General features: G+C 47.1%; 2 protein-coding genes across 4 annotated transcripts; both read right to left on the bottom strand.

Annotated features, from left to right (window-relative positions):
• Positions 1–249: 249 nt before the first annotated feature.
• On the bottom strand, positions 250–15,736 carry pabpc4 (poly(A) binding protein, cytoplasmic 4 (inducible form)). Of its 2 annotated transcripts, XM_088932153.1 has the most exons (15): positions 14,949–15,736; positions 9,571–9,764; positions 9,248–9,363; positions 6,943–7,082; positions 6,235–6,329; positions 5,290–5,427; positions 4,890–4,985; positions 4,072–4,341; positions 3,894–3,984; positions 3,392–3,514; positions 3,062–3,195; positions 2,867–2,957; positions 2,174–2,304; positions 1,247–1,342; positions 250–656 (listed from the first exon to the last, which is right to left on the bottom strand). In XM_088932153.1, the coding sequence occupies exons 1-14, from the start codon at positions 15,142–15,144 to the stop codon at positions 1,250–1,252; spliced, it is 1,908 nt and encodes a 635-aa protein (XP_088788279.1). In that variant the 5' UTR covers positions 15,145–15,736; the 3' UTR covers positions 250–656; positions 1,247–1,249. The 2 variants fall into 2 exon arrangements, 1 of the variants encoding a protein (XP_088788279.1); XR_016094104.1 differs by lacking the exon at positions 2,867–2,957 and having other exon boundaries at positions 2,993–3,195; positions 14,949–15,734.
• Positions 15,560–26,962, bottom strand: LOC148820378 (coagulation factor XI-like). 2 transcript variants are annotated; one of them, XM_088932155.1, is made up of 16 exons: positions 26,925–26,962; positions 26,387–26,455; positions 25,629–25,785; positions 24,947–25,059; positions 24,424–24,583; positions 23,987–24,105; positions 23,659–23,791; positions 23,034–23,131; positions 22,138–22,297; positions 21,525–21,652; positions 19,058–19,223; positions 18,288–18,457; positions 17,919–18,014; positions 17,647–17,786; positions 17,220–17,376; positions 15,560–16,571 (listed from the first exon to the last, which is right to left on the bottom strand). In XM_088932155.1, the coding sequence occupies exons 2-16, from the start codon at positions 26,445–26,447 to the stop codon at positions 16,564–16,566; spliced, it is 1,866 nt and encodes a 621-aa protein (XP_088788281.1). In that variant the 5' UTR covers positions 26,448–26,455; positions 26,925–26,962; the 3' UTR covers positions 15,560–16,563. The 2 variants fall into 2 exon arrangements, with proteins under 2 accessions (XP_088788281.1, XP_088788280.1); XM_088932154.1 differs by lacking the exon at positions 26,925–26,962 and adding an exon at positions 26,750–26,838.
• Between the last annotated feature and the right edge of the window lie 810 nt (positions 26,963–27,772).

The raw sequence follows: 27,772 nt of genomic DNA, 5'->3' as shown, positions 1-27,772 counted from the left end.
TTTTAAATTGCCGTAGTTTTTTTTTAGCCTATATTATAGCTGAAGATTGGCGGCTAAAAAGACATCAAGTAGGTTGTGTCGCTGCATGAATTTCAGTATTGTGGGATTTGTTTGTCCGCTTCAAACTGTTTTAAAAAAGATGCATTTTACGGTTGCCGTGGAAAAATTGGTGTCGCCCTCTAACAAGAGGATAAGACGAGGCGAACAAGAAGGGAACGAGAGGGTAAGGATAGAGACACACGCAGGGGCAAGTTCATCAATGTTTCATCCTTTATTGAGAAAGTCACACCATCCAGGGATTACAGGGGTCGGAGGTTTCAACAATCCCAATCAAATCACCACAACTCAAAAGCCTGCAATCAAAAGTTTTTTCCCCAGAGAAAACAAAATACCTGTCCTGGCCACAAGACACAAACAGTTCAAGTATAGTATTTGTTAAAAACAAATCCCCCTTTCAGCTTGTACTTATATAATTTAAATATATATATTTCATTTATTAATTACTAAAATATAATTTAAAAGAATTGTAATTATATGTTTTTTTAAGTTGTTCAAGTATGGTTTTATTTTTGCATTCAGTTTACAGGAAGAACCAGGTAAATGCGACAGCGAAGACCACTGGATCCCTCTTCTTTGGGTCTAGTTCTTGAAAAAGCCTGGAAAATGAAAGAAACCTTTATTCCCCTTTCCTGGAAAAAAGCCCACCATGTCCCTTCTGTGAACACGTGTCACCCCCCACCCCCACCACGCAGCACATCTTCCTCTGCCTCCTGTATCGATCAGATCAGATGCTGTACCACAGCAAAAGCAGAGTGAAGTATAGCTGAGTGGTAAAAGGCATGGTATGTCACAGTGTAGCACAAACCACAGCAAACCCCAGGATAACAGACACAATCGCTGGAAATTTTAAAAGCCGTTGCATAGGTTACGATGCCCCCTGCTTTGAAGGATGCAGGTTTGGGACAACGCGGATAATGTCCCAAAGACAGAACAGCTGGCGTGGCTGTTAGGTGTGATGGCCAGTAGGGGGAAGCACTGTTCAGAGAAGGCTTCCAGTGCAATACTGGGAGGTGTACACATGCCTAGTGAAAAGATTGCGTATCTGCTTCTGTCATAAAGTAGGAAAGAACCAGCCAAGCACGTCTGATCTGTCGCTCTTCTTCAGCGGAGGGGTGTGAAGCCCCCCAAGTTGCGGTTTCTGCAGTCTGGCACCGAGCAGAGTCTCCACGGCCGCAGCCACCCTTACCCGTCAGGAGGTCGCAGCCGTGGCGATGACCCCCACCTTCTGCGCAGCGTCCTTCTTTGCCTGGTGAGCCTGGAGCACAGCAACGGCCTCTTCAACCTGAGTCATTGCAGTGCAATGCAATATAATTCAATTACAACAGGACACAAGATTGGACAACACACAGATGTACGGATGCATGCAATTCAGCTTCCCTGTCTTGACGGAATGGGCTCTTACAGCTGTTCAGCACATGGAAGGGACCCCAGGACTCTTTGTATTAAAGAATGAGTGATCCTGAATGACTGACAAACAATCATTATTGCAATACAGTGCTTATAAAACTCAAGACCACATATCTGCAATGGATGAGAATATGAAATGCTTCTGGATTGTGTGTTTGCAATATACAGCTATGAGACAGCTGTGCTGCCACCTTCTAGCCAGATCTCCTCTGTTCTCGGAAGCTACAGCTTGGGCAGGACCAGAATGGGAAAACCCCTGGTGAAAAACTAGATTGCTCCTGCATGTGGGATTCGAGGTCCAGCAGGTGATTCTTCCCTTTGGATCACAATTCATGAAACCACCGCCCCAGTATGATGACTGGAGACACTCTGCTGCAGCAGATGTTGTCCTATTGGATGACACGTTAAAACCAAGGTCCCAACTACGTGACTCTTAAAAGAGCCCCTGACACTGACACTGAGATTCAGCGTCATGGTTAAATCACAGTTGTACGAACTAGCCTACTACAAACTCCCCGTTACCCCGGGTGGCAGAGCAGTCCCTGGCTTCTCCACCTGCCCTGCTGTGCAGTTGGGCTGCAGCGTGTCACCCAGGTGGGCGAGCTGCGGAAGGCTTTCCCATCCTGTCTGTAAAGATGTACAGGGATCCCCTGGGATGATCAGTGTAATCTATCTGCTGCGCTTCCCGGTGGAGCCGGCCGCATACCTTGGAGCGCAGGGACTCGTGGGACTCCAGCATGTGCAGCAGCTCCGAGTTATCGATCTCCAGCAGCATTCCGGTGATCTTCCCAGCCAGGCTGGGGTGCATGGCCTGGATCAGGGGGAACAAGCGCTCCCCTGGATTGAGAGAGAGGAAGTAAAGGAGAGTCAGGAGAAGAAGAGGGTGAAATGTGATCTCCTTAGACCTAGTTTTTTAATGTTTGTGTTATTGCTCCTGATTTATTATTATTTTATAATGTTCAAAAGTAGCATCCAGTCTAAGAATCACCTGTTTTAAATCACCCTACATCTGATTTATGGCCAGCCCTAACAGTAGGTTCTACAGACTTATGCTCCACACAGAAGGCATCATGACACAAGGGCAAGTAACATACAGTGCAACATTTGATCAAGATCCCGTTTTGGTAATTTTGTTGAAAATGAGAGGTGAGTAAGGATGACGTGAAATTGACTTCTCCCAAGCAGGGAGAGGTGAGGGAATCCTCCATCCATGAGAAGCTTAGAATGAGCAAGACGGCAAAAGATGAGAACAGCAAACTATTCCTCCTCAGTACTAAGCTATCCCTAAACATCTGTTTTGGATCCAAGCTGCTGACCAATCGATCAGCAAGTGGGAACTGCTCCTGCACTGATAAGGACACTGAGGGTGAGAAGACACTCAATGGCGTCTCGTAATCACCCAGCATCTGCTTCTGCTCCTGTGGGGGGGCGGCGGCCAGCATCGAGGCGGTGAGGGGCTCCTGTCCCTGGACGTGCACCGCCGGCTGGGTCTGAGGAAGGCAGAGAGAACGTGTGGGACAGGTACCTCTGACACCAGTAGGTGCTGACTACCTCCTGCGTCTATCCCCAGCGGAGCCCGAGAAGCCGTCCGTACCTGCTGCAGGGAGAGGGGCTGCATCACCTGGGGCGGGGGGTTGCGCACACTGGTGGCGTATTTGTAGGGCGGGACGGCCCTTGGCGTTGGCACTGCCACGGAGGGACGGGGTCCCATGGTCTGACCGGCCCCTCCTACAAACACACAGCAAGAGCAGGAGAGCGAGAGCTCAGTCCCCGAGTGCAGGTCTGACCCGAGACCTAATTTTCCATCAGAAAACAACAACTGACAAATGCAAGTGACCTTTTTAGAGGAGGGCAAGGCCTCACACAGCTCCATAGTTTGACCCTCTGTTTTAATCCTCCCTTACTGCACCTCCCTCTTCCTTACCCATTCTCTGCGCCCCAGTTGGGATTCCCCGGGGGCCTTGCGTGCTGGAACTGGGCGCCAGGTGCCGCAGGTTGGCACGGGGCCCACTCTGACGCAGGGCGCCAGGCATTGCCTGAAAGCCACCTGCAGGGGGAAGGACAGAGGGGGAGGAGATGAAGGGAAGGAGCTCTCTGCGTCTCTGCTCGCCCAGCGCCCTCCAGGGTTCCGTGTGCGGAAATAGAATTGTTACAGAGCAGATCAATCCAATTTTGAAAAAAAAGGGGAGTATTTATGATAAGAGTTTGAGCAGGGAAACTAGGCGAACTGGCAGACAGTATGTATTCTCTTGCTTATCCTGTTTAAAGTACATGCAGTTAAAATCGATGGCATCGCAGATCTATTGGTGCTTCCAGCACAAAAGGATTCAAGCTTCACACGGTCACCACCCCTCTGAAAAACGGGACAGTCCATTTCCTCTTTCACTCCCGCCCACCCCTCCCCCCGGGGGCTCAGAGCTCCTCACCCTGTGGTCGGCCCCCCTGCTGCTGCCAGCGTGGGTTGGGCCTCATCTGTGTCAGCTGATTGGGTGCATAGTACGTCGCTCGGTTCTGGGCCTGGAAGAAAGACGCACAGGTAAAGCAGATGTGACCTTTCCCCACAAACACCCCCACGCTTCTTTTCACCCCCGTTCTCCCCCACACCTGTGGCACGGCGGGCATGAAGTAGCCGCCGGCGGGCTGGAACTGGTTGATGATGGCATTGGCGGGCATGGCCCTCATGCCGGCGATGCGCTGCATGTACTGGTTGGTGAGGTGAGCCTTGCGCTCCTCCTTGCGCTGAGCCAGCGCCACGTACAGCGGCTTGGAGCCCACGATGCGCCCGTTCATCTCCGTCACGGCCTTGGTGGCCTCCTCCGGGGAGGAGAAGCACACGAACCCGAAGCCCTTGGACCTCCCTTCCTCCAGCATCACCTGGGGAGACAGAGGGAGGCAGCAGCATCAGGACCGGAGCGCCTACTGCACGGGCATGGCCCTTCATTCTGCAGGCTGGCACTGCAATGCTCTTCCGTTCTTATCAACACTGTCCGGCCCTCCACCATGTTCCTACAGCCTCTCCTGAATGTGCTGCCCTTTCCTACGCTTGTGTTGTGATCTGGGGAAGACCTACCACAGTGAAGCTTTATGTAGGCCCGTTAACGAGCAGCTAGACCAAATGCTGGGCTGTGAGCAAGAAGTGAGACACCATTAACACAGAGCTTCTGAAATTGTTTTCTGCCAAACACGACTGTAAGAACTTTCCTCTGATGCCTTGCATAGAAGCAGAATCGCTTCAATTCCCCAACTCCCAAAGTTATATCATACAATGGCATGTCAATTAGGAAAATGGGACAGATGAATAATCTCGGCATGAAAAGCACGCGGGAGGTACTATGCGATCCCTGGCACATGAACACACACATTGGTGCCACCCACTGCTTGCCCACGCCCCACCCTCCCTCGCTCCCCGGACAGCAGCTGACCTTTGCACTGGTGATGGAGCCGAAAGGAGAGAACTCCTTGCGCAGTTTCTCGTCATCAATGGTGTCGTCCAGGTTCTTGATGTAGAGGTTTACACCCTGCAGACCGACACAGGAGAAATCAGGGCCTCTGTGTCCACGACACACATTATGTTTCGAGTTGTTTTTCGTATACTGTATGTGAGCTCGTGTGCTGTTGTAATTTGCTGATTAGTGCAATTAAGTCTTCGGTGAGGTGGTTAAGTGAGCTCCACTGCAACGACAGTGAGAAGACTGGACCCCAGGGGCAGGTACTGTGTCAGTGCTGTGGGGTGTCTATGCCTTCTGGGCACTGCAGGGTGGACACTGAATTACACAGAGGTGCTGCAGGGTTTGCAGGGTTTGCAGGGCCCTGCTCACAGACCTGGTACCGGCTGATCCTCTCCTGCTTCAGCTGCTCAAACTTCCTCTTCAGCTCCGCCTGCCTCTCCATCTTCTTCTGCGCGCGCCCCACAAACACCATCTTCCCATTGAGCTCGGTGCCGTTCATCTCCTCCACTGCCTGGGGGATCACAGAACAGGCCAGGCTCAGCACAGAACAGTGTTGCAGGTTCAGCGACAGTGCAATCTGGCCCTTGCAGACTGGTCTGCTGAGAGCGAATGTACATACTTTTCCATAATTTACATACTCCCACATCCTGGAGAGTGAAGCGTCCTTCTGGTTCAAAAAACGAGCACCCACTGACTCACTCTAAATGCTGTTTCTAATTCTACGACTAGGATGCCTAGTTTTCTCTAAAGCCTACAAAGTCGGGGCAGTCCTGGTCTGAGGGGGGAACATTAGCAGAGCGGTTTTGAAAAGCTTTGACATTCCCGCCCTGGGATTGTAAAAACGCAGGAAGAGTGTAAGACGGAGACAAAGATTGACCTTGTCTCACTGTCTCACCATTTCTAGCCCAGTTGCAGAGATGAAGGCAAGGGCAGGGGTGCCCAAGAGGCTTACAGGCTACCTCCCATTCCCCACAGTGCACCCACAGAATGAATGAAACAGTATCTAGATAAGGTACTGGGCTTGATATCAGTGGACCCCCAAATCCCAAGCTCTTTCAAGCATAATAACACTTTGGTGGGATTATGACCCCAACCTGTGCGACTCAGCTTTGATAGCAAGTGTATTTTAAGTGATCTAACTGACCACAGCTGATTTACAGCTGCCGCCACATTCCAGCTCACGTCCACAGTACTCAGACTGCCCATCACAATGATGACATTTCTTTGTTAGAAATCAATTAATCAATTAAATTAAGATGGTCAAATTGGAATTGGAAAGGCCCCCCCTCCTCCGCCCCACCAGGTTGAGGGTTCTGACCTTGTTGGCGTCTTCATGCTTCTCGTAGCTCACAAACCCAAAGCCTTTGGATTTGCCACTGGGGTCTGTCATGACCTTGACGCTGAGAGTTTTACCTGCGAGGACGAAGACAGACAGGCTGGTCACTGAGGATCGGGGTGACCATGACAATCCAGACTGGAAAAGTCCCGCCAGGAATGCAAGAGGTAACGTCATTCCTAATCCAGTTTCTGCTATCGCTGGACAAGCAAACTGAAGTTGAACCTTTGTTGCTAAATTGACCGTTATCAGTATAACCCTGGACCCGAAGATCCACAACATCTCTGCTTCTCATTCACACCTGAAAAAAATATTACAATGAACATCTGCCTATTTAGTAAGCAGGACACTATTTTCAAATGTTCTACATTTTAACTACATCAAACTCTAAAATCTACAGGACTAGAGCCACAAACCTCTGAATGAAGGACTAGTTTGAACAACTTAAAGCTGTATAATGCATTAGCAAGCACTCATTTCGAATACCGTGTACAGTTTTGGTCATCACGTTACAGAAAGGATGGATGAGACCCTCTGTTTAATCACATGATCATGACCAAGCGCACCACATGGACCGAGATGCCTCCGAGATGGTTTGCAGCGTTTCTTGTGTGCCGAGACACCTGGAGCGGGACGGGATGAGAAGTTGTTGCCAGAGATCCTAGCAGGCCTCACCAGACCGGGTCTCACCGTATTTGTCAAAGAGCTCCTTCAGCCTCTCATCGTCCATGTCCTCTCCGAAGTTCTTGATGTACACGTTGGTGAACTCCTTGGCTTTGGCCCCCAGCTCCACCTCCCTCTCCTTCCGGGACTTGAACCGTCCCACAAACCTAGACAGGCAGGGAGGGAACCGAAATGCTCATGTGCCTCTGGTGATGTGGGGTAAGAGAGTCCCTGCCTACCTCTCTGCTGTTTGTCAGAAGCACAGCTCTTGTTTGACATTTTAACCATACCTTCACATAAAAATCTGAGAAAAATATATATACAGTGTTGTGCAAAACACATTAGACATTGGAATACTCTGCTCTTTTCAATTTTTCCTTTGTTATACAGAAACATACTTCTATGTTGCTCGTCTAATGAATATTTTTAGGCTCACACTTAATCCTGACACATCATGTTTCCAGTATACGAAGTAGTCTTTCAGCTTTCTGTTTGTGTAGTAGAGAGGAAAAGATTATGCTAATGACAAAGATAAATAACTGGCAATTATTCAATAAGCTCTGACAGGTAAATGTAATTGATTAGTTACAACACGTCCTTCTGGTTGCTTCTGTACAGTCTACCATGAGTTGCTGTGATCAGCTTGGTTTCTCGTCACTCAAAATTAGCGTTATTAACAGTCATAGTTATAATATCAGAATGCGGAAGCTTTCAGTAAATTGCTGATGGTTAATACAGTACATATGTATATCGAATCTCTGATTTGTGTCTGAATGTTGTTGAAAACCTTTGCACAGCAGTGTATACATAACACGGAAAAAACAAAAAGATCCATCACCAGGTCGAATGCATTTTCTAGACACGATAAAAAAAATCTGAAAAATGTCATTTCAGGAGATTAAATGCAGGATACGTCTTCCAGTAATGAAAAACAAACATACCGGTCTACAAAGTCAAAGAGTTGACTGATGTATAAGTTCACATAGAACAGGTGAAAACATGAGGTGAAGTATGTTTTCCATAGATTTCACAGATCTGCTACCTTCTTAATGGTCACAACCAAGCAAACATGGTCTAGGGTGCCAGAGTGCGAGAGTGCTGTATTCACAACTCTCCAGGATGATCAGCATTGCAGTGACAACAGCCCACATCCCTGTCCATCAGACAGCAGGCACACAGACACATGGACACTCCAAGGGAGTCTGGCTCAGGGTGATTAAGGTAAGAGTGGCCTAGTGAGCTTCAACTGTACCTGCCATCCAGCCCTCTCCCTTCTCATTCCTCCAGAACTGCATTCCTGATGCATCACTAAAACACACAACCAGGTTACACGCGCAGGCAGACAGACACAGACAGACAAGACAGATGGGCATGCCCTCAGCCAGCATGTTACTCCAGGTTGGCAGCTCCTTCTATAACTTTGAGGAGGGTATCTGTCTCCTGGCACCCGATGAAACTCAGCAGGAGTGGAGGCCAAAAGCCAGTGGTATACTAACAGAGCATTTATTTTAAGACTGCCTTCATCATGCTTGACCGAGCATCTTTTCAGCAGTCAGCCAGCACCTGCACAAACATACCACATTCCATCAAATTCCCGATGCATGAAATTTCAACCTTCTCCCAGGCAATGAGCCAGCATGATACATACGTCATCAATAACTATTGATAAACAATTCCAGAAGCAATCTGGTATTAATTCACCTGAATTCAGCTTCAGTGTCAGATCAGGAACCTAAGCAGTTGATTAGCATTTGTAGATCAGCACCTACCTACACATCTTTGCCAAAACATTTTTTCCCCATTATTTTTTTAGTGATCTGTTGACCTTTCACACTAAAAACAAGTTGAATCAAAGAAACTTAATTCAAAACGTCCTAGAAACAGAACCAGAGGAAAACCAGAGTAAGTGGGAGGAGCTGCTGCTGCTCTCTCTGTTGACGGCTTGAAATGCTTGGCGCGGTTCTTAAAATGGTTGGGAACAGCAGATCTCCACATCTGCAAGCTCTAAAGGAATGTACAGGCAAACAGTGAAAGGCTGGGCAACACAAGTGCTGTAAAAGACTTGTCAAGGTGTTAAAAATGTGAATGTGGAGAAGAAAAGTTCCATCTTCACTGGAGATGAATGCATTGCACTTCCACTCCATTCTCCACTGCAGGAGAATCCTACCAATGCTTTATTACTGAACCGATAACTGCAAAGGCCACTTGAATAATTCAAGACTAGTGACAAAGGAAGACCCTGCAGCAGACAGGAATGGAAGACACCTGGTTGCCAAGCAGATTCCCTCAGCGAACTTTGGCAGATTGGCTGTCCACCTCTCTGGACACTCACACCTTGCGGTCATTTAGCAGCATCCCGTTCATCTTCTCGATGGCGCGGTCGGCGGCATCCTGCGTCTCGAAGTGGACGAACGCGTAGCCCTTGGAGCCATTCTCGTCGCACACCACCTGTGGCGGGAGGAGGGAGAGCCTGGTTACAGAGCCTGGACAGGGCGGAGGTCTGGGCCACACACTGACCTGTGCACCGCTCTCTGGGACACACACTACCCTGTGCACCTCTCTTTAATACAGACTGGTCTACACTCCCTGCCCCATGGCTCATCTGCCCCCTTGGGAAAAGCCTGTAGTGCTCTCCCGCAGCACGCCCACACCTACCTTGCAGGACAGAATGTTGCCGAAGGCAGAGAAGGTGTCGTAGAGCGCCTTGTTGTCGATGGACTTGTCCAAGTTTTTGATGAAGACATTGCCCACGCCTGACTTCCGGAGCGAGGGGTCTCTCTGCGACCACATGATGCGGATGGGCTTGCCCTTGATCACATCGAAGTTCATGGTGTCCAGAGCCCTCTCGGCTGGGGGAGCAGGGGGGAGAGAGTCAGCGCAGGCAGCAGTGGGCCCCCCAAAAACGGAACACCTGCTCAGAGCAGAGGGTGGGAGGAGGGACCGGTTTTCAGCCCCCAGGCATGAACCAATGTCTCTCGAACAAAAATGTGCCCAAACAGAAAGCTGTCAAGAAATCTGATTAAAAACTCCCCTGCGACCCACCTGACATCCATCCCTTCCTCTTAATTTGCTCTTGAACTCTCCCTCCTGTTGTGTCATGCTTAAAAGATCACAAGTCAAAAGGAGCAACCTGAAGAGGAGACTAGATGAACATGGAGGAGAGGGAGAGTGGGGGACAGACTAGCTCTCTGCCTAAATAATCTGGGAGTTTGTAAGTGGACAGATCAAACATGAGCACAAATGTATAAGAACTCAGCACCCACACTGATGCACGATGACCAGGCTAATGGCTGGCCAGGATAGGACCCATATTTCCATTGATCAGATTATTCCAATCGTACTATGGGGCTGTGAGACTGTGGGAAGAGGAGAAGGCAGAACAGTTTGCTGACGTGAACTGAGTCACAGTTAGCAACCGTCCAGCTAACAGTGTTTTGTAACACTTGGGATCACTGACAAGTAAAGCAGATGTCTTCCAGTATGCGTTCCTGGGAGCTAGTCCTCTCCTCTGTTTTCATTTGGCTGGTGCTACACAGTATGAGAATTGCTCCTCACTTCAGCACACTGTTGGGTGAATTCAACTTCCTACTGTACACCCTCAGGCCCTGGTGAGGAATTTACCTGAATGACCTTCAACGAGCAGAAATAACACATCGTCAAAGGTGAGAAGATGACTGCGCTAAATCAGATCACTGGTCTAATGACTAGTCCCGCTACTCGTGAAAAGTGTGCCGATACTTCTGGAGTACTTGGGCAGTTTTTTCATGGGTTCTGCAATGGAAGCATGTTTTGCCAGAGTTTTCCACTTTTTAACATTTCTGCACCTCACCTCTCTGTACTCTGATATAAATTCAGTTCGCTTCAAAACGCTCTGCTCTGCCTTTATGTGGCACATGATAGTGACGTTTTTTTTCCCAGGAAAAAAACCGAGGAGGTTTGGGAATAATTTAGGATTTTTTTTCTGGTGGACGGCACAGTTCCAGCGGCGTCCCAGGAGCGCGATTCTAGTTTGATCGCTCCATGGTGCAGTGTCCCAGATCTCTCATGACCACAGCGGCCTTCCTGTGTCAGGTACCCCAGAGCCGCACGGCACTTCTCACAGCTTCATCTACAACAGGCCCTGCTCTCACCTTCTCACCTTCCCGAAGCCGAACTGCACCACTTCCATCCAGCAAAGAAACTCTGACAGCTTAATGCTTCTAGCATGAAATTAGATCACTGGAATCATCACACAGACACCTCCTGCTCATTAAGAGGGCCATTTTAACATGCATTCTTAGGCCAGAATTACGATTAGGTTTTTTTTTGCTTAATCATGTTACCTTACTATTCATGGTATCCATTCTAAACCTTGCACTGTGCTAGATTTCTTCTTTCAATAGGATACAATGTAAAACTAGATTCACTATCTCACTCCCGTTCTTGCACTGTGTCATACATTCAGGTTAGCTGTGGAACTGTGCTACAATCCAGAATATAACAGTCAATTGAAGTCTTGCTTGAATAAATATCCGTTGATATACAAGCAACTAACTCCATTAAAAGTGATAGTAACAACAAACCCCTGGCTAACGTTCTTATAAATATTAATATTAACAGCATCGATATTTTTATATATACATTTGGGAATTTCCTAAAGCCACAATTTTAAGATTTAAGAAGAAAGTGCAACTAAGCAAAGCCTCTTTATAATCAGCCCAGAAGGTAAAACACAACACTGAATCTGACCTCAGATAAGGAAGCCCTTCAAATTTGGCTGAAACAACTGAAAACATTCAATACCATCTACAGTCGAGCACATGAGCTCAAAGTTGTAGCAAAAATAATCAGAGGTCAAATACATTTGACTTCAAAAATGTTATTCAAGTTAGAAATGATATATTGGTCCACATTTCAGCCTCATTCTATTTGGATGAAATGCTCTGACCGGTGAATCACACTCAGTGGTGAGGGGTTTCAAGCAGGCAAGGCCCTGGCCAGCCTACAATTTGGGCTATATTTAGCAGCATGGGGTCCTCTAAGGTATGTGCTGGCTAGAGATTGGTTTAACATTACCCTGCCATTCAGGGAGGTGGGCACATTGATCTAGAAGGAGATGATGAATAGCACAGGCCAGTAACTGTTTCAAACTGCAGCTTCAACATATTTTATCACAGCATACACACTGCTGGCTCTGAACGGCACTTCCATCAAAAAGAAATATGCTGTACTGTGCACATATGGAGTTATTCCACTACACATATACAATAAGCCATTGTCACGTTCCACCCATGGTAAGTTCTTGTGTAATCAGTTAACACAGGGATGTGAACCACTGGCTCCCCAGTTGTGCAGTGCCTTCTGGTGCACATTAATTAATAGAGCCAATTCTTTGCTTGAATGGACAAACTGAAGGGGTTCCCCAGACTTCCAGTGAGAGAGGACTGCCAAAAATATCAGTGTCCAAGTGAGCAAGGAAAATGAAGACACAGGAGCATCAGATCTGAGAAAGTGGCTTTTATAAGCAACATACAGCATTTAATTCTATATACTTTCTATTTGCAGAAACTTGGATAAACGTATTTCCCACTGAGAATAGCATACCAAAGCAAAAGCATCTGTTCCTCTACTCTTGAATATGACCACTGATGGGCACTGCCAACGTATTCCTAAGGGTAGCTGTCATAACACATTCACTGTCTCTGTGGAGTGAGAGTGGCAGGAACCAGAGATCCAGTCCCCGCTGATGCTGTTTATAAAGACACAGCCCTCAGCATATCAGGCAGCTTGCCCCTGTGGTCCTCGGTCAGCTCCTCTGCAGGACTTAGACAGCTCTGCCTCATGAGGAGCACGTCAGGAGCTCGGCATTGCGCATGCACTGGAGACAAAACAGTCACGCCTGTGACAGCGCAGGAAGAAGCAAAGCCATGTGCTGGAAAAGAGGAGCGTGGAAGGATGAGGCCCCTCTGGTACAGTTTTAAAAAACTGCTGTGCGTGAAATCAGACAAAGCCACAATAAAGGCTTGTTCAAAAATTGCACACTTGGGGTTTTGCTTTGTGGAGTCTATGAACAAAGTCTCTATTGTGCCCTGCTCGCATTGTGTATGTGTCAGGCTAGCAGTCGAACAGCAGGCCTCTGGATGAGACATGCTCCAAATGTGGAAAAAGGAGGAACAGTGCACCATAACACCAAACATTTCACTGTGCACCTTTCCATGAGAAATCTAAAGGCAGCAGAACAGCAAGTCATTACAGGACCCAGAATGGGCACAGACAGGGACAGAACCCAGAATGGGCACAGACAGGGACAGAACCCAGAATGGGCACAGACAGGGACAGCGGAGAGAAGTAGCTGCCTGAAACTGGCCAGCAGTGCAAGCCCAGGAGTACTGCTTGTCCTGGGTGCTCAGAAATGGAGATTGCAAAAGAACAATTTGTCAGGTGCCTTCTGATGCTTTGCTTGTTTCTCATAAAAGTGCAAAACCAATCAGCCTTTCTGCGGTTGGTAATCTGGGAGCCCAAATGGAGATAAAGAATAAGGTCTCCATGTAGCTGGTCTGCAGCTGCTCAGCCTTGGGCAGAGGGAAGACAGGAGAGACAGAAATCGACAGGGCTGATGGGAAGGGCAAGGTGAAGACGCAAGGTGAGACTCTTCATAACTCAGGTGTCCTTTCAGCTCTTTGTTTCGTTATTATCCACTTTTGTTCTGTGTTTAGCAGAAAAGGTCGCAAAAGTGGTGGACGATGGGAAAAGCAGGGTACAGTTTAGTAAAGCACTGAGAGTCGTGAGAATACACAATTCCCAGCTGTGGAAACCAAAATACTTGGTAAAACTATGGGACAACATGCAAGTACTATACAAATTTACATTTCCCATGGTATTGTGCACATTGTGCACACTCTTGGTTACCATGTGATAGAAAGATCCTGCTGCAATCTGTCCAAACAAGAGCAACCAGATACATCCTGGGGCTGAAGGGAGTGTCCCTCCCTGACAGACAGAAGGAACTGAACTCTTTCAGTCCTGAACAGACAGGAGTATGACGGGACCTTAACACACGTACTCAAAATCCGCAAAAAGGACAAAGTCAGCCCTGTGTATTTCTTCAGAACGAACAGTGAAACACAAACCAGGGCTCACAAGTGCAAACTACAGGGAAGCGCATTTAAAACCAAGATCCGGAGGCACTTCTTCAGCCGCAGGACTGCGAGAGAGTGGAATCTGTCCAGCCGTGTTGTTGAAACGATCCCCTGACTGTCTGGATCAATCAGATGCTAGCTGCTAAACCGGCTAGAGGGGCTGGGAATGGCCTTTTCTCGTCTGTAACTGTTTTTACGTTCTGTAGTAAACGTTCTCAAAGCCGTGAAGCTGAACCTAGTGTCAGGGAAGCCTGGGCATGATCGCTCCAGGGGGACAAAGCCTGCTCTGCACGAGTCTTCACTCTCCTGAACTGCTGGGGCGCAGAACCCACAGGTAATGATGACAGGTGGACTTGCACCTGGCTGTGGAGGTACAGTATGTTTGTGTCTGTGGGTTTAAACTCCAGAGGAAGCTCCCCAACAGTCAGCCTGCAATGCTCCCTAAAACCCCTTCAGCTGTTTTGCCATTTTTATACCTACTACTTAGTTCCTCGCAGTTTGTTTATACTTCACCGCACATCTAAAGTAAATTCATTGCGCCGTGCCGTGTCGTTTAGCATGCAGGAGAAGCAAAAACGTACTGATCGAAGATCTAATCAATTTTTGTTTCCAGAATCCTTTCAGACAATGCCGTTGTGTTTAGACATGACAGACCCAATAAGCTCTCTATATGCAATGGTGTTTTTTTTAATGCTCCTCCTTCACCATGTTAATACTGTGCCCAACGCATGTGAGCTGGGCGAGAGCATCGGGCTTCCTGCGTCTTTTCACCGCAGTACGAAAAACGCGCACGGGGGAGAAGGAGCGCTGCTCAGCTTCTGCCCGAGTTGACACACTGCAGGTGGGGGGATTTAAAGAGTCACAGCCATGCCGAGACACACAAACACACCAACACGAAGTATATACTGTGCTTACCGTCTGCGGGCTGCTGAAAGTTCACATAGGCGTAACCCAGAGAGCGGCGTGTGATCATGTCGCGACAGACCCGAATGGACAGAACCGGGCCGGCGGGGCTGAATTTTTCGTAGAGCATCGCCTCCGTGATATCGGGGTGCAAGTCGCCGACATAGAGAGAAGCCATCGGGTAACTCCCTGCTGTCGCAGTGTTCATTGTTCGGATTTGAATAGCGGACGGCTGAGATGTTTCGGTGGATTTATGTACGTGTGTGTGTGTATTGTAATGTTCAGTAAGCACAACAGCTGCGCCCCCCGAACTGCACAGTTTAATTTAGTCGAGGTCAATGGATCCAGCGCTAATGTGAAATTATTTTGTCAGTATTTGTAGACAAAAAGCCTGGATGCTGTAAAAGTTTCAATAAAAAATATTAGCTGAAGAAAGGAAAAATAGAGAGTCCCAAAACAGCCTGAATCTGGGATACTGAGTCCTTTTAAAAAGTGCAGTGTCTTGCTAAGAATATTGTTTCTTCTTACTGATAATTGTAATGGAAATTCTCGTCTTTAAAACTTCAGGCAATCCAAGCCCGAGGCCTTCTGTAAATATCAAGAATTAAAATAAAACAAAAAAGTATTATTTTGCGTTTTTTTTAATTTTCCTTTTTTTTCCGCCTTGTCTTGAAGTTCCGGTATTTTTTTCAAAGGTTTTGTGTATTTTATGTTTTTTTATTTTTTTGTGTTTTTTCTTGAAGTTGTGGAAGAGCAGTGAGTGCTCACACTCACTCTGTTTTGTGGCCAGGGAAAGAGAGTGCGTGCGGAACGCGTGGGGACTTTATAGCGCGAGAGAGGGGAGGAAATAGCTGCCAGGGTCAAACTTGGGATAAAAAAAGCACCGACTGACAGCGGAAAAGGAAGAGCATGTTAGCCTGTCAGAACTACCCAGCTGAACCCGCTATAGCGACATCTGTGTGCTGTGAATCAAGCTGGGAATCCGGGAAAATGCCAACGTCCGTTTCCCAACTCAAGTCTGATATTAAACCAGGCAGCTCCAGTGCTCCATCCCGATTTTTTTTAATTGAAGGCGGTAGCCTGCGAGAAAAAACAGTAATTTAACACATTTTCCCTTACTGGGTTGAAAACAATACTGATACACGGGCAAGAAAATTCTTAATATCTTTTCCCTTCTGTCTCTACTCTAATTCTGCCATTTCAGTAAAAAAAAACCTCTCTTTTCTTTTTCAGTACAATCAGTATATCATTACTCCGACGTTCCTAGCCTCGGTGTGCATCCTTTTACAGTATGTGATTAAAACTTGTTGTAAAAATGTTGTAATAAAACTCACAGAAACATCCATTAGGATCTGAGAGATTAAGTATATTTGAATATACAGTACATGTTGATGTGCTCTTATGGCCCCCAGTTATGAACAGGCAAAACAGAGATTGAATGAAAGAAAAGGGTGGTGAAGACGGGACTAGTGCACTGGTATTTCTTTTGTGTCCAAAATCTGAGTCCATATTCCTTCTTTAGGTGTCTCTATTCCACTAGAAACTATTCTGTTGTACACCCTGGATTGGCCATTGTAAATGAGTAAGCTGTTCTCCAGGTGGTTTATCTTCAAATCCCATCTGGGTTTCAGGAATCTAGAAAAAAACAGAAAGAAGGATTGGTATCAACACCTCATGATCATACTTGACCACATGGCAGATCTGTGTCCAGAGATTCCCCTGTATTGCCAGGCCGTGCTGCAATAACATCTCAGTTTAGTCTTAGTGCGATGTCTGTCCCAGAGGCAGATCTCACAAAGCAGGTGGGCTCACTGTGTTAAATCACTGTGTGTCCGAGCCTAGAGTGGTGACACTACAAACTGAAAGGAGGAATATGGATGAACGTGTTTTGCAGTCAAGAATAGCACATTTACCAGTGGCCAGTCTTCATGAGACGGCAGCCCGGAGGTACCGCGCGTCAGACTGAACCTGTACCGAGCAGAACGCTTGCAGACATTGGGAGAATGTGGTCAATCCTCATTCCTTCACTGGGCCCGGCCATGGTTTGTCAAGCTGCAGAGCACACTGGCGCCCGCTGTGGGCCATCGTGGCAGATCGCAGGCTGCAGGGGCCTCAGCTTTGGGCCCAGACGGGTGTGGACTTGTTTCTCACCCTGGCGCCACCCACTAGAGCGCTTCCTGCCAGTCGCAGGGTCACAGGGTGCCCTCCCTCGCCCCCCTTGACGGTACTCTGGGCCCCACCGCCCCAGCCAGGAGCCGTGCTGTAGCGAGAGAGGGATCTTACTCTGGCAGATGGTGCCTTTAATCCAGTCCCTGTACTTCTCCACTCGGGTGTACACCCCGGGCTTGCCTGCCACCCCACAGCCGTCCCCCCAGCTGGTCACGCCCATCAGGTACCACTTGTCCTGCGACTCGCACATCAGGGGCCCGCCGCTGTCGCCCTGGTGCGGGAGGAGCACAGCACAGAGCAGGGGTTAGTGTCTTCCAGGGGCCCGAGTTCATACGCCCTGCCCCCGGGGCCTTACTCCTGGCCAGCGGCACACACATTCTGCAGGTGGAACAGGAGAGAGATCAGCCCTGTGGTATGCACCTCATTCGCAATTAAAGCTCTGTACCAGAGAGCTTCAATAGATAAATCGGGGGGCTGTGGATTCTAGACTCATTTCCCGTGAGGCAGTCTGTGCAACAGTTCTCTGCACATTCTGCGTTACCTGACAGGTGTCGACACCACCTTCCTCGAGACCTGCACAGAGCATGGTGTCAGCAATGGAGCTGTTGCTGTAGAAGGACCTGCAGGCCTCGGTGGTGATCAGAGGGAGCTCTGCTTGGTGAAGGAAACTCGGCGATTTTCCTGGAAAGGGAAATAAAACAGCAAGAGGTTTTAATGCTATAAGCTGAATTGCTAAGCAGGGGAGCTCAAACGCTCTGACGATTAAGCAGCATGAGGTACAGCTGAAGCTTGTTGCATGACCTCGTTGCTTACCTGAAGCCAATTTCCCCCAGCCTGAGATCCAGCATTTCTGCCCCCAAAACTCCTTCTCTTTCGCCTTGTCTGGGAGGCAGATAGGCCACTTTGAGTCTAAAACAACAGAAACTAAGTGTCAAAATGTTTTGGAGGGATAGTAGGAAGGACAAATGAAAATACAAAAAATACCATGTCAAAATGCCCTGTACACATAAAAAACAACACACGATCTTACGGTTTGTGTATACAAACCCACAATGTGGTGTTTGTGATTTCTACATTTCAGGGCGGAATTAACCTTTACTTCTTCCTTCTCCTAAGCCCAAGACAATCTGACAGTTTTTTGCTATGTAGTTTGGCGGCAATTAACTTTTCTTAAATGCTCACCATCGTACGTGATGGGCCTGTCAAGTTTCAGCAGAGCTATGTCGTTTTCTTGATCTTCCTGATCGTATTCCGAGTGCATCAGGATCTTCTCCACGCCATAGTACTCCGCGGAGCGTGCTTCTTTCTGCCTCAGTATCCCAGGGTACACCTTCAGGTTTGACGCCTTGGAGCTGCAGGAGTGTACCAGAACAGTGGGGGTCAGCACGTGTGGGCAGCACCCCTGACTAGCTTCGTTCAACGTCTCGAGAAGTCCCGCTTCTCGAAGTTCAAGTAGGTAGCCGCGTCAGCATGTGTAGGCTGCAGAGGAACAGGTAAAGGTTTATTCCCTGCTGAAAGGAAAAGAAAAGAGGCACAACGTTTCAGCTGTGGAGCCTTCATCAGGTCTCTTTTCCTTTCAGCATGAGTCAGCATGAGTTTTTTTCGAAAGTCAAGTTACAGTAAATAAAATCGTAGCAAAACCGTAATGTGAATGCTAACGTTTTGATTCTGACACTAGGGTTTATTCTACAGTAGCTTGGTTTTGCCTCAGCTGCCCTGTCTCACAATCACTGCTGAGATACATTTTAAAAAATACTCTAAATTCCCCACATAAGCCTTTCCTCCTCTGCATTCATCCTCTGTACCCCTCCTCCACCCCCCTGTGCCCCTGAGCAGCTGCCCCCTGGCTCCCTCCTCGCCCTACAGCCAAGCAGCTTGAGCCAGATCTGTCTGGGACTACACTGTGGGGCCGGTGTGTCTGCTGCGTGCTGTCCGGCGTGCCGCGGGCTCACTCTACTAGGCAGTGCGCCGCGGTGACGACCCAGCGCCGTCTCAGGATGCTGCCCCCGCAGCTGTGCGAGGAGTCCTCATGCAGGGACACCTGCCACGGCCACTTGTTCCTCTCCGCCCTCGTCCCGCCCAGGATCCGCGCCTGCGTGTCGTCCACCTCCCCGCAGTCTGAGAGCAAGGACAAGAGCCGGCGGCCTCTGTGAGCTTGAAATCCCTCATTCGTCGCGAACACCTGGGTCTGGCACCGGCTCGTGTGTGAGAATATGGCCACAGACATGCTCTTTTCAATTTTCCGAACCTTGTGTTAACCGTTATTGCCCCTAAGGGAATTTGTCTTGCGCATTAGGAGCTCATAAACATATAACACATACGACCATAATACAACACAGCAACAGTACAATACCATAATATATCATATAAAACAACATTCAGTAACATCGCTCAGTCAAAACTCTTCCGATACCATATGATTAAAAAACAGACAGTTAACTCTTGAAGAGTCTGAAAACAATAACAAGAAGAAGATCCCTAACTACAGACATTTTTTCCACTGTTCTAACAATTGAATGCTTTTAGGTATAAAGGAAGTAAATGCTCTCCTAGTCTTTCTACAGGGGATCAGGAGAGTATATTCTCAAAAGAGGGGTCATCTAAGATTTTCTGTGCAAGATTAATAATAAGACACTCCGTTGGACTTATTGAGCCCAGGGATGCTCTGGTAATCTTGCCACCAGTCCTGATCACTTTGTTCAACTTATTGTTGTTCTGCTAGGACAAGGCACCTCCCCAGCACTGAATACAAAAAGCTAGAATGCTCTGAATAAAACTCTGATAAAAAAAGGTATACATTATAATTTCAATATTAAAACTCTTTAATTTCTTAATTAAAGGAAATTGTTCATCAATTGTTCAAACGTCTTGCCTCTGTATCGAAAGTCCAAGTCAATGTACAATCGATGATAGTCACAAGGTTTTTATATTCAATTACTGTTTCAATATCAGTTCCATTAACAGTTACATGGATCATAGGAGTCGAACGTTTCTTTCTGTAGTCAATTATTATTCCCTTTGTTTTGTTTGTGTTTAAAAACCGCCTTTGGTCTTCTCTCTAGCTATATGATTATACCCACCTTGAGTTTTTCACACTGTAATGTTTTGCACTAACTCACAAAAGGTAACTCTCCCAAAGAGAACACTTGTGCTCCAAAAGAAATCATCCCACATATTGTGGCTGAGTAGCAGAGCAGCTGGATCTGGAGTGTTAATACTGGTTTCAGCCACTAGAGGGCAGAATAAGGTACACCAGACACAAGACTCGTGAGGTTGTTAGGGCAATAGGGTTCAGCTGTCTGCAAGTTGATTTCCCTATAAGGTGTTGAAAACCTCAACAGTGGTTGTCAATCTCTTTTAGAATAGACTTGGTTAAGTCTTGTGGTGAGTCAAAGGCAAAGGCAAAGTAAAATGCAATGGCAAAAATTGCAGTCTTGTGGTGAGAAGATAACAACAAGATCAAACTGATTGCTGCTGTGCTTATTCATGAAGTGTGCCTGATCAGAAACAGAATCAGCTGGTAGATCAGGATAAACTACAGATCATTAAGTCATTTGTCTTGATGGGTCTTATTTTCTCTTCTGTAGATCCTCGGTCTCTCACTGGCGCTCAGCTCCTGAGTGGCTAGTCTTCATTTTAACTCTGGCCAGAATCCTCAAAGAAAGGTTAATGCTCTAGACCACAGTTCCTTGTATGCAACTAGCTGGGAGCTGTAGAAATGGAAGAATTGGAGGAAGTCTCAAAACAAACCTGAAAGCAGGGGCTCCCAAATCTAAGGGCAGGAGTTCAGCAGGTCTTGTGGCTCTCCTTGAATAATGCACAGCACAAGACCTCAAGATTAATTTAAGGCTTGTTTGGACAAATTTAACAACCCTGTGCAGATCTGTAGCTTCCAGGGATTTAAGGAGGCCTGCAAAACCTGTTAATCTTGAGGGTCCAGAGCTGGGGACTTCAAACGTCTAATCTACACTAATGCAGGAGATGGGCCTACAGTGTGACAGGTCTCTTTTTCTCCTGCCATAAAACCCTCCCTCCTGTGTCCCTGGAAAGGCCAGCCTGGTTCAAAGCCTCTCAATGAGAACGTTATTTAAGAAACAGAGCTTATCCCATCTTGCCCTGAGAAACCAGAAGTGTTTTCTGTCTATTGTGTTCAACTCAAAACAGTATGTAGAATAGATGTAGGCTAAGCATCTCTTGAATATCATGCTTAGCCAAAATGGCTTCTATCTTCTGTTCTTCCCTAACTTGACTGGCTAAGAACTGGTGTGGAACTCAAGCTGATGCCTCTGGTTAGGAGCTCTGTTGTCCTGCAGATGAATGCATTTTGCATGATTATAAATTCTAAATTATTTGCAACCCTCGCCTTACAACACAGAAAGTGAAGGAGGCACAAAAGCACCTGCTGTGTGGGAGACTGACCTATCTCTTCTGGGATGTCTCTTTTGCACAGGCAGTCTCTCCGGTGGAACCCCGACACTGCTCCAGCCAGAGTAGTGATCTTCGGGGGCTGTGGCACTGAAATCACCCGCTTCAGGAAGCAGTGCCTCCTGCAGGGGAAGTATATCATGTCCGTTAATCAAGACTGGTTCAATGAAGTTATTAAAGGAATAAACACCAGAAGTTCCTGAGAATTCAAGAGGACCACCTGGCTAAGCTATCACCCTGCCAGAAATGTGCTGCATTCCTCCCCAAAACTACATCCTTACATTGCTTTGCAGCTCTTTACTCTGCTGTCACCAACTCATTCCACAGTTAGATTTCATGAAGGACAGTTCAGCGGCAAGCATTGATCCTACTGTGAAAACAACTCTGCCTACGAATTCTAAATGCATTTTTCATTTCTTTTCAAAGTATGAAAATGCTCATATTTAAGCAAATGATAAATTGCAGACTTGCAGTGTGTCGCAAGAGTGTTTGCTTCTGTGTGCTTCCTGCCATACCAGCAGCTCCAATACTGCTCTTGTACTCTAGGTTCCCTTTCCCCTGCCCCTCCTGTGCACTCCAGTGCACCAGTGAGGAGGGCTGTACTGGCCTGTGTATGAGGTGAAGATAGTCGTCGTTCATGTAGGTGTAGAACTGGCAGGCAGGGTCAGCAGTGCAGACTTCCTCACACTGCTCGGGGCTGTTCAGCACTACAGAGCGCATGTTGTACCCAACAAAGTCAATATCCTCAAATGCTTTCTTCACACAGGCTGGGCAGAGAAGGAGAGAGAGGAAGAGGGGAAGATCTATAAGACCATATCTGTACATTCATTGAGCACCATACATTGTCAAATACTTTCACTAACCTGCTTTGTTAAGCAATTTGTTTGTGTTGACTGGACCAGATTTTACATAGTGGGGCATGTGTGATGATAAAAGGGCAGAAGAATAATTTATGTAATGAAAACAAACTGCCTTTTTTTAAGAAAACAAGAGTAAATCACTCCTGCTAGCCAGTTCCTTAGCAATTCCCTTCCCGAGATAGTGGACTCAAGTAATAGAGAGTTGTAGGAGCTTTGTTAGATTTGTCAATTACAATCTAAACACAGCTCGCTGGATACACACTCCCTACAGCTCATATTGAGAAAAAACGCACAGGAGGAGGTCAGCCAAGCAGAGCTCCCTCCTGTTTGGAAAAACATTTGGGAAACGCTAGCTCTTGGGGTCTTTATTCAGACAGAAAGTGATAGTGCTTCACCATCCTGTTGGTCACAAACCTGCAGCTCAGCACCGCTGCTGTGGCACAACTATGATCAGCTCAGGCATCACAGAGGGAAATCTATAAAAGTTAACTTTGTCACATCAATAGAAAAGGCCTATGAATAATTCAGGTGTGGAATTTCAATGCTCATAAAAATATATATATATTTTGTGTGCAGTTCTTGACACATTAGACACTTAACCTCAGATATGCTACAGTGGACAGTGTGTATCAGGGTGGCTCACCATTCACAGGCCCAGAGAATTGGCTTGGGTTCCCAGAATGTGCTTCTGTTTTGGGTGACTTTTCCCGAACCTCTCCATGTTTAAGGTAGCATTCTAGCCTGGTAATCCGAGTCAAAAAATAAATAAAGAGAGATCAAAAACCTTGTTATCTCTAACAAATATGTACTCTGCCCTCTGTCTGGTCTCAGTTTACTTTTCTCTAAATATCTGTTAAATTCCTTGCCATTTTTTAACTGAATGATTTGCATATAGTGGCCAAAATATTAGGACATAACCCACCAGAATCCACCGAGCGACAGCAGCAGGAACACCTAAGCAGGTTGCGACAGGTGTTCCGCAAACTTCCCAAATATCTGCAGCCCAAGCCCAACCCATTCTTTCAGCCTTCTGTTTAGGCTGTGACGAGGGTACCCGTATGTGGTGTTAGACTATACATTGTACCACTTTTACTAGCTTTCCATAGGATTGAGACTTGGGGGGTTGTCCTGGCCAGGGAAAGTGCCGGAAGTCTGTCTCATGCTTCTCGAGACACAGCACACGTTTCCTGCCATTGAGACAATCCATGACTTTTACTGTGGGCTCCTCGTATTCTGTTGCTGGATTGCTCAGGGAGCAGGTGCGGTACCTGGAGTAGGTGAAGAAGGAGCACTCTGGGTGAGCGGTGCAGAGCAGCTGACAGAACTCTGCGGACGGGGCGGCGGTGCGCAGCAGGTCCTGCCCAGGGAAGTCGTAGTAGTGCTGGATTTCGGAGTGGTGCACTGCAAGAGAAACACAGCAGCACTTTTTCGGGGCTGCAGAGCTTGCACAGGGAGAGGCTTGAGACAAGAACAAACATTTCTTTCCCATATGAGTTTAAACTGTGTAATACAACTAGGATGATATTTGTCACAGTGCAAGATCGGATAGCGACCCTCACTGAGCTGAAGTGCTGAGTGCCGTAAGTCATGCCCTACCTGTGCCAATGTCAGGGGAGTTGCAAGGCCGTTGGGAGAATCCCGATACCACATTTTCGTTAGCCACGACAGCAGGGGGGCTCGGGATGTTCCTGCTGTACTTCAGGAAGCATTTCTGCCTAACGACAGGACGGCACACATCGGTGAACACGTCTTCGGTATTTGTACGCCAAGGTAGCTTGCACTGGATAAGCATTCCTATGCTTTAGCAGAGCATTAATCTTGTAGGCTATGACTACACCACACTTCTCTGCAGAAATGTGCACGAGAGTGAGCCCTGAAGGAGCTCTCTGGTTTGGGGTTGGGGTTTGAAGGTCCTTAAGCCTCTGTCTGTCTATGTTCCAGAAGAAGCCCTGTTATTCTGCCACAGACCTGAGGCCGGGACTGCACCATATTAGCATTTTGACGATTGCACTTCCAGCCCTAAGCACACGCACCGGATTGTGGCGTTGGCGTAAGTGTCATTGAGGTATGTGAAGAACTGGCAGTAGGGGTCATCAGTGCAGGCTGACTGACAGTCTTCGTAGTTGTCAGTGAACAGGAACCTATAGTCTGCTCCTGGAAAATCAACGTCCCTGTAGACTCTGGAGAGGCACTCTGATAAAACAGAAACACTCTATTCACATGCAGCAGTTTCAAGAAAATAACTCATGTAACCATTATTGCTAGAATTAAGTCACTTCTTAGTAACTGGCTTCTATTGAGAGGACATTATGTCAGCGTGAAAGCATAGGTTTTTAGACTCTTTGAAAAGAGCCTCTATAGAAATCAATCATGGCATAACATTTTGTGTACACGGTTCTGATGTCATGCGCGCAGCAAGCAAAGCCTATAAACATTTTATCTTTGCTTAGTTTTTTACCTTTGCTTAGTTATTGTGTCTGAGCAGAACAGATTTGGAAAACAGCTTAATCAGGATATGTACGATGTGACATAACCTTTGGAGAACAATCCTCTCACCTTCATTGGGGTCCCCACAGTTCTTCAGACTGTATCCTGAAATCACGGCCTTCAGGCTTGTCACAACGGAGGGCTTCCCCGACTCAGTGTCTTTCAGGTAGCAGTAGAATGATCTAGGAACGTCACCCGAAAACACCAGGAAAACTGATCAGAGCCTCAGACTTTCCTTTATTAAACCTCCCTGTGTGACATTATAAATGATGCTGCATGATCTCTGTGGATGAGAGTTCTTCTGTTGCATCTGGCTGAAAGCAGCGAAAAAGACTGTGCAGCTGATGGCAAACTGAACAGCCCTCAGCTGTCTCTTCTTCACAAGATCAGAGCAGCTATCAATGAGAAGAGGCAGGATGCTTCTCAGTCCATTGTGCACATTCAATTCTGCATTACTGCTCATGTGCCCCAGTACTGTCCATGTGGGGATCCACCCTCTGCCCCCACCTGGAAAGGGAAATTTAGAGCCTTCTGTGGATCCTCACCCCCAAGGTGAACACAGGGAGAGCTCAACTCAAAATTGAACCCAACCCCTGGTGCTGCGGGGCAGCCAGGAACACCACCAGCGTGTTCCTTGCTGTGTTGATTTGACCAGACTATTGAAACTTCCCTTGTCCAGAGGACACAGGATGTGCAGAAACGCTATAGCAAAGTTACCAGGGCAGGGTCTCAGAAGGTGAGGGTGACCCACCTGTTGTCTACAGTCCACTGGGGGGTGACAAAGGTGAAGAACTGGCAGGAGTAGTGCTGTGTGCAGGCCAGCTGGCAGTAGTGGGCATCAGGAGCATAGATGTGCGTGATATCATTTCCTGGGAAGTCCACATCCACCTGCAGCTCTTGGACACATTCTAGGGGCACACCAAGCAAGACCAGTGCCAGGGTTACTGATGGCACCTCAACAGAAATAAAAGCCGATGTGACGAGGCTGTGGCTAAGTACCCAGGAGGGGACAGCTGTGGCTCAAGGCTGTGTCTGCATAGCCTGGGGTCCTTGTGGATTCTGGGTAAGCTAGCAGGAGAGGTGTGTTGAGTTCCAGGACGAGGAGGAGGAATGGGGTCCATCAGCTGAGTAGGGCAGGTGAGAGGCAATCTGGATTCAGGGTTATATCCTTTCGATAGTGAGGATAGTGAGGACAGGTACTCATTCAGTCAGGGGTTTACTACATGTGCCTTTTTGTATGTGTAATAGCAAATGCTGCCAGCAGGGGTCGCCTCTGCCAGTGGCACTGGTAGCACAGAGAATCCTGAAGAAGCTGAATAAAATAGTGTAATGAGGGACGGACAACACTACAGTAGGAGGCTTCAGCACCACATCCAGCATTTAGTAAGATTAAGAGTTCTTGAATTGCGCCATTAAAAATGTGTCCTTCGCTTTCTTGCTGAGGAAACCTCTTCTCTAGGTAGGCTGCGCAAAAGGGTATCACACCACCAGGCCTTTGCCCTCACCTACCTTGGCTGAAACCGCTGCCCCACAGGCCGAACACGCCCAGGAGGAGAAGAAACCCGCTCATCTCTCAACCTGGGGAGACAGAGAGGAGAACCCTGGGACTGGCCAAGCCTGACACAGGAGTCCTCATGTGCTCTGACTGGCTGATAGGGAGCTGCTGTTTTATAACCACAGTTACCCAGAGGTGTCGTCTACACAGCATTCGCCAGCCCAGCAGTCCATAGTGACACAAAGAGGGCTCATTTAAACATGCATGCAATATAAATGCAATAATACTGTTCCTTCTAACTTAGATTTAATTAATAACAATTCTGCATGATAGCCAGTTTGTTGCTTTAGCAAAATAGAAGGAGACTATTTACTTACACTTTGTTCCTTACAAGGACTTTATATTTATATTAATCCATCTCCCCCTGCCTCTTTTATTGGCGATAAAGCAAGCACCCAACTTCACGGATCGCTGACCGTAGAATGAAATGATCAAAAGTTCTGTCTATGCCTTCTCTGGCCAAAGACTGCCTGAAAGAGTTCAGTCACTTACCTCTCTCAAGAAGGTCCTGCTCGGGGCTCAGAAATTCCCTCTGGCAGCCCAGCCCAGACCACCTCCCTCTTTATAGCATCCAATGAGTCTCCCAGCTCCACTGAGCAAACTGTACTTTGGCCACAACATGGAGGTCAAGGCTGATTATAGATGGCCTGTTAAATTGATTTCTGATTTGAAACATAAAAACAACATCTTTTATCTCCATTCCTATCAGTCCATAGGTTACCTGCTTACACTCTGTAAATACACAGTAATGCAGCAAGAGGTTCCTGCTGTCCAGCTGAAGGCATAATATGCATTAATAGTCAATCAGACTCTTTTGGTTAAGAGAAATTAGATTACAGTTTTGCCAAAGCACTGATTCATGAACAGAGCAATGGACAGAAATGCTAAGGACATGCAGAAAGAAAATGCTAAATCTGTACAATGCACCTCATTAGAATACTTCTGCATTTCTCACCAGCAAATAACAAGAAAGATATTGCTGCTCTGGAATCAGTTCAGAGAAGAAGAATCAGATACATTCTTGGGCTCAAAGGAAAGTCCTACATTGACCAGCTAAAAGAATCAATAATTTTGCTGTCGTTGTTTTGAACAGAAAAGTCAAAGTAATCAAAATCCTCAAAGGCACTGTTAAAGTCAACACAGTGGACTTCTTCGGAGTGGACAATGAAACACAAACCAGAAGACAGGTGGAAACTACATCGAATTGCACTTAAAACGGAGACAAGGAAAATATAATAAAAATACACAGGCGGAAAATATAATACAGCACATCCTACACCACGGAGACCTCTCAGATTGTATCATAGCGTAACATTTTGCAAGGTGCTTTTTACCTTGTG

Source organism: Atractosteus spatula, chromosome 14 (genome assembly GCF_055471065.1).
Source record: "Atractosteus spatula isolate fAtrSpa1 chromosome 14, fAtrSpa1.hap1, whole genome shotgun sequence".
Classification (NCBI taxonomy): Eukaryota; Metazoa; Chordata; class Actinopteri; order Semionotiformes; family Lepisosteidae; genus Atractosteus; species Atractosteus spatula.
This window is presented reverse-complemented; position numbering and strand designations above follow the sequence as displayed.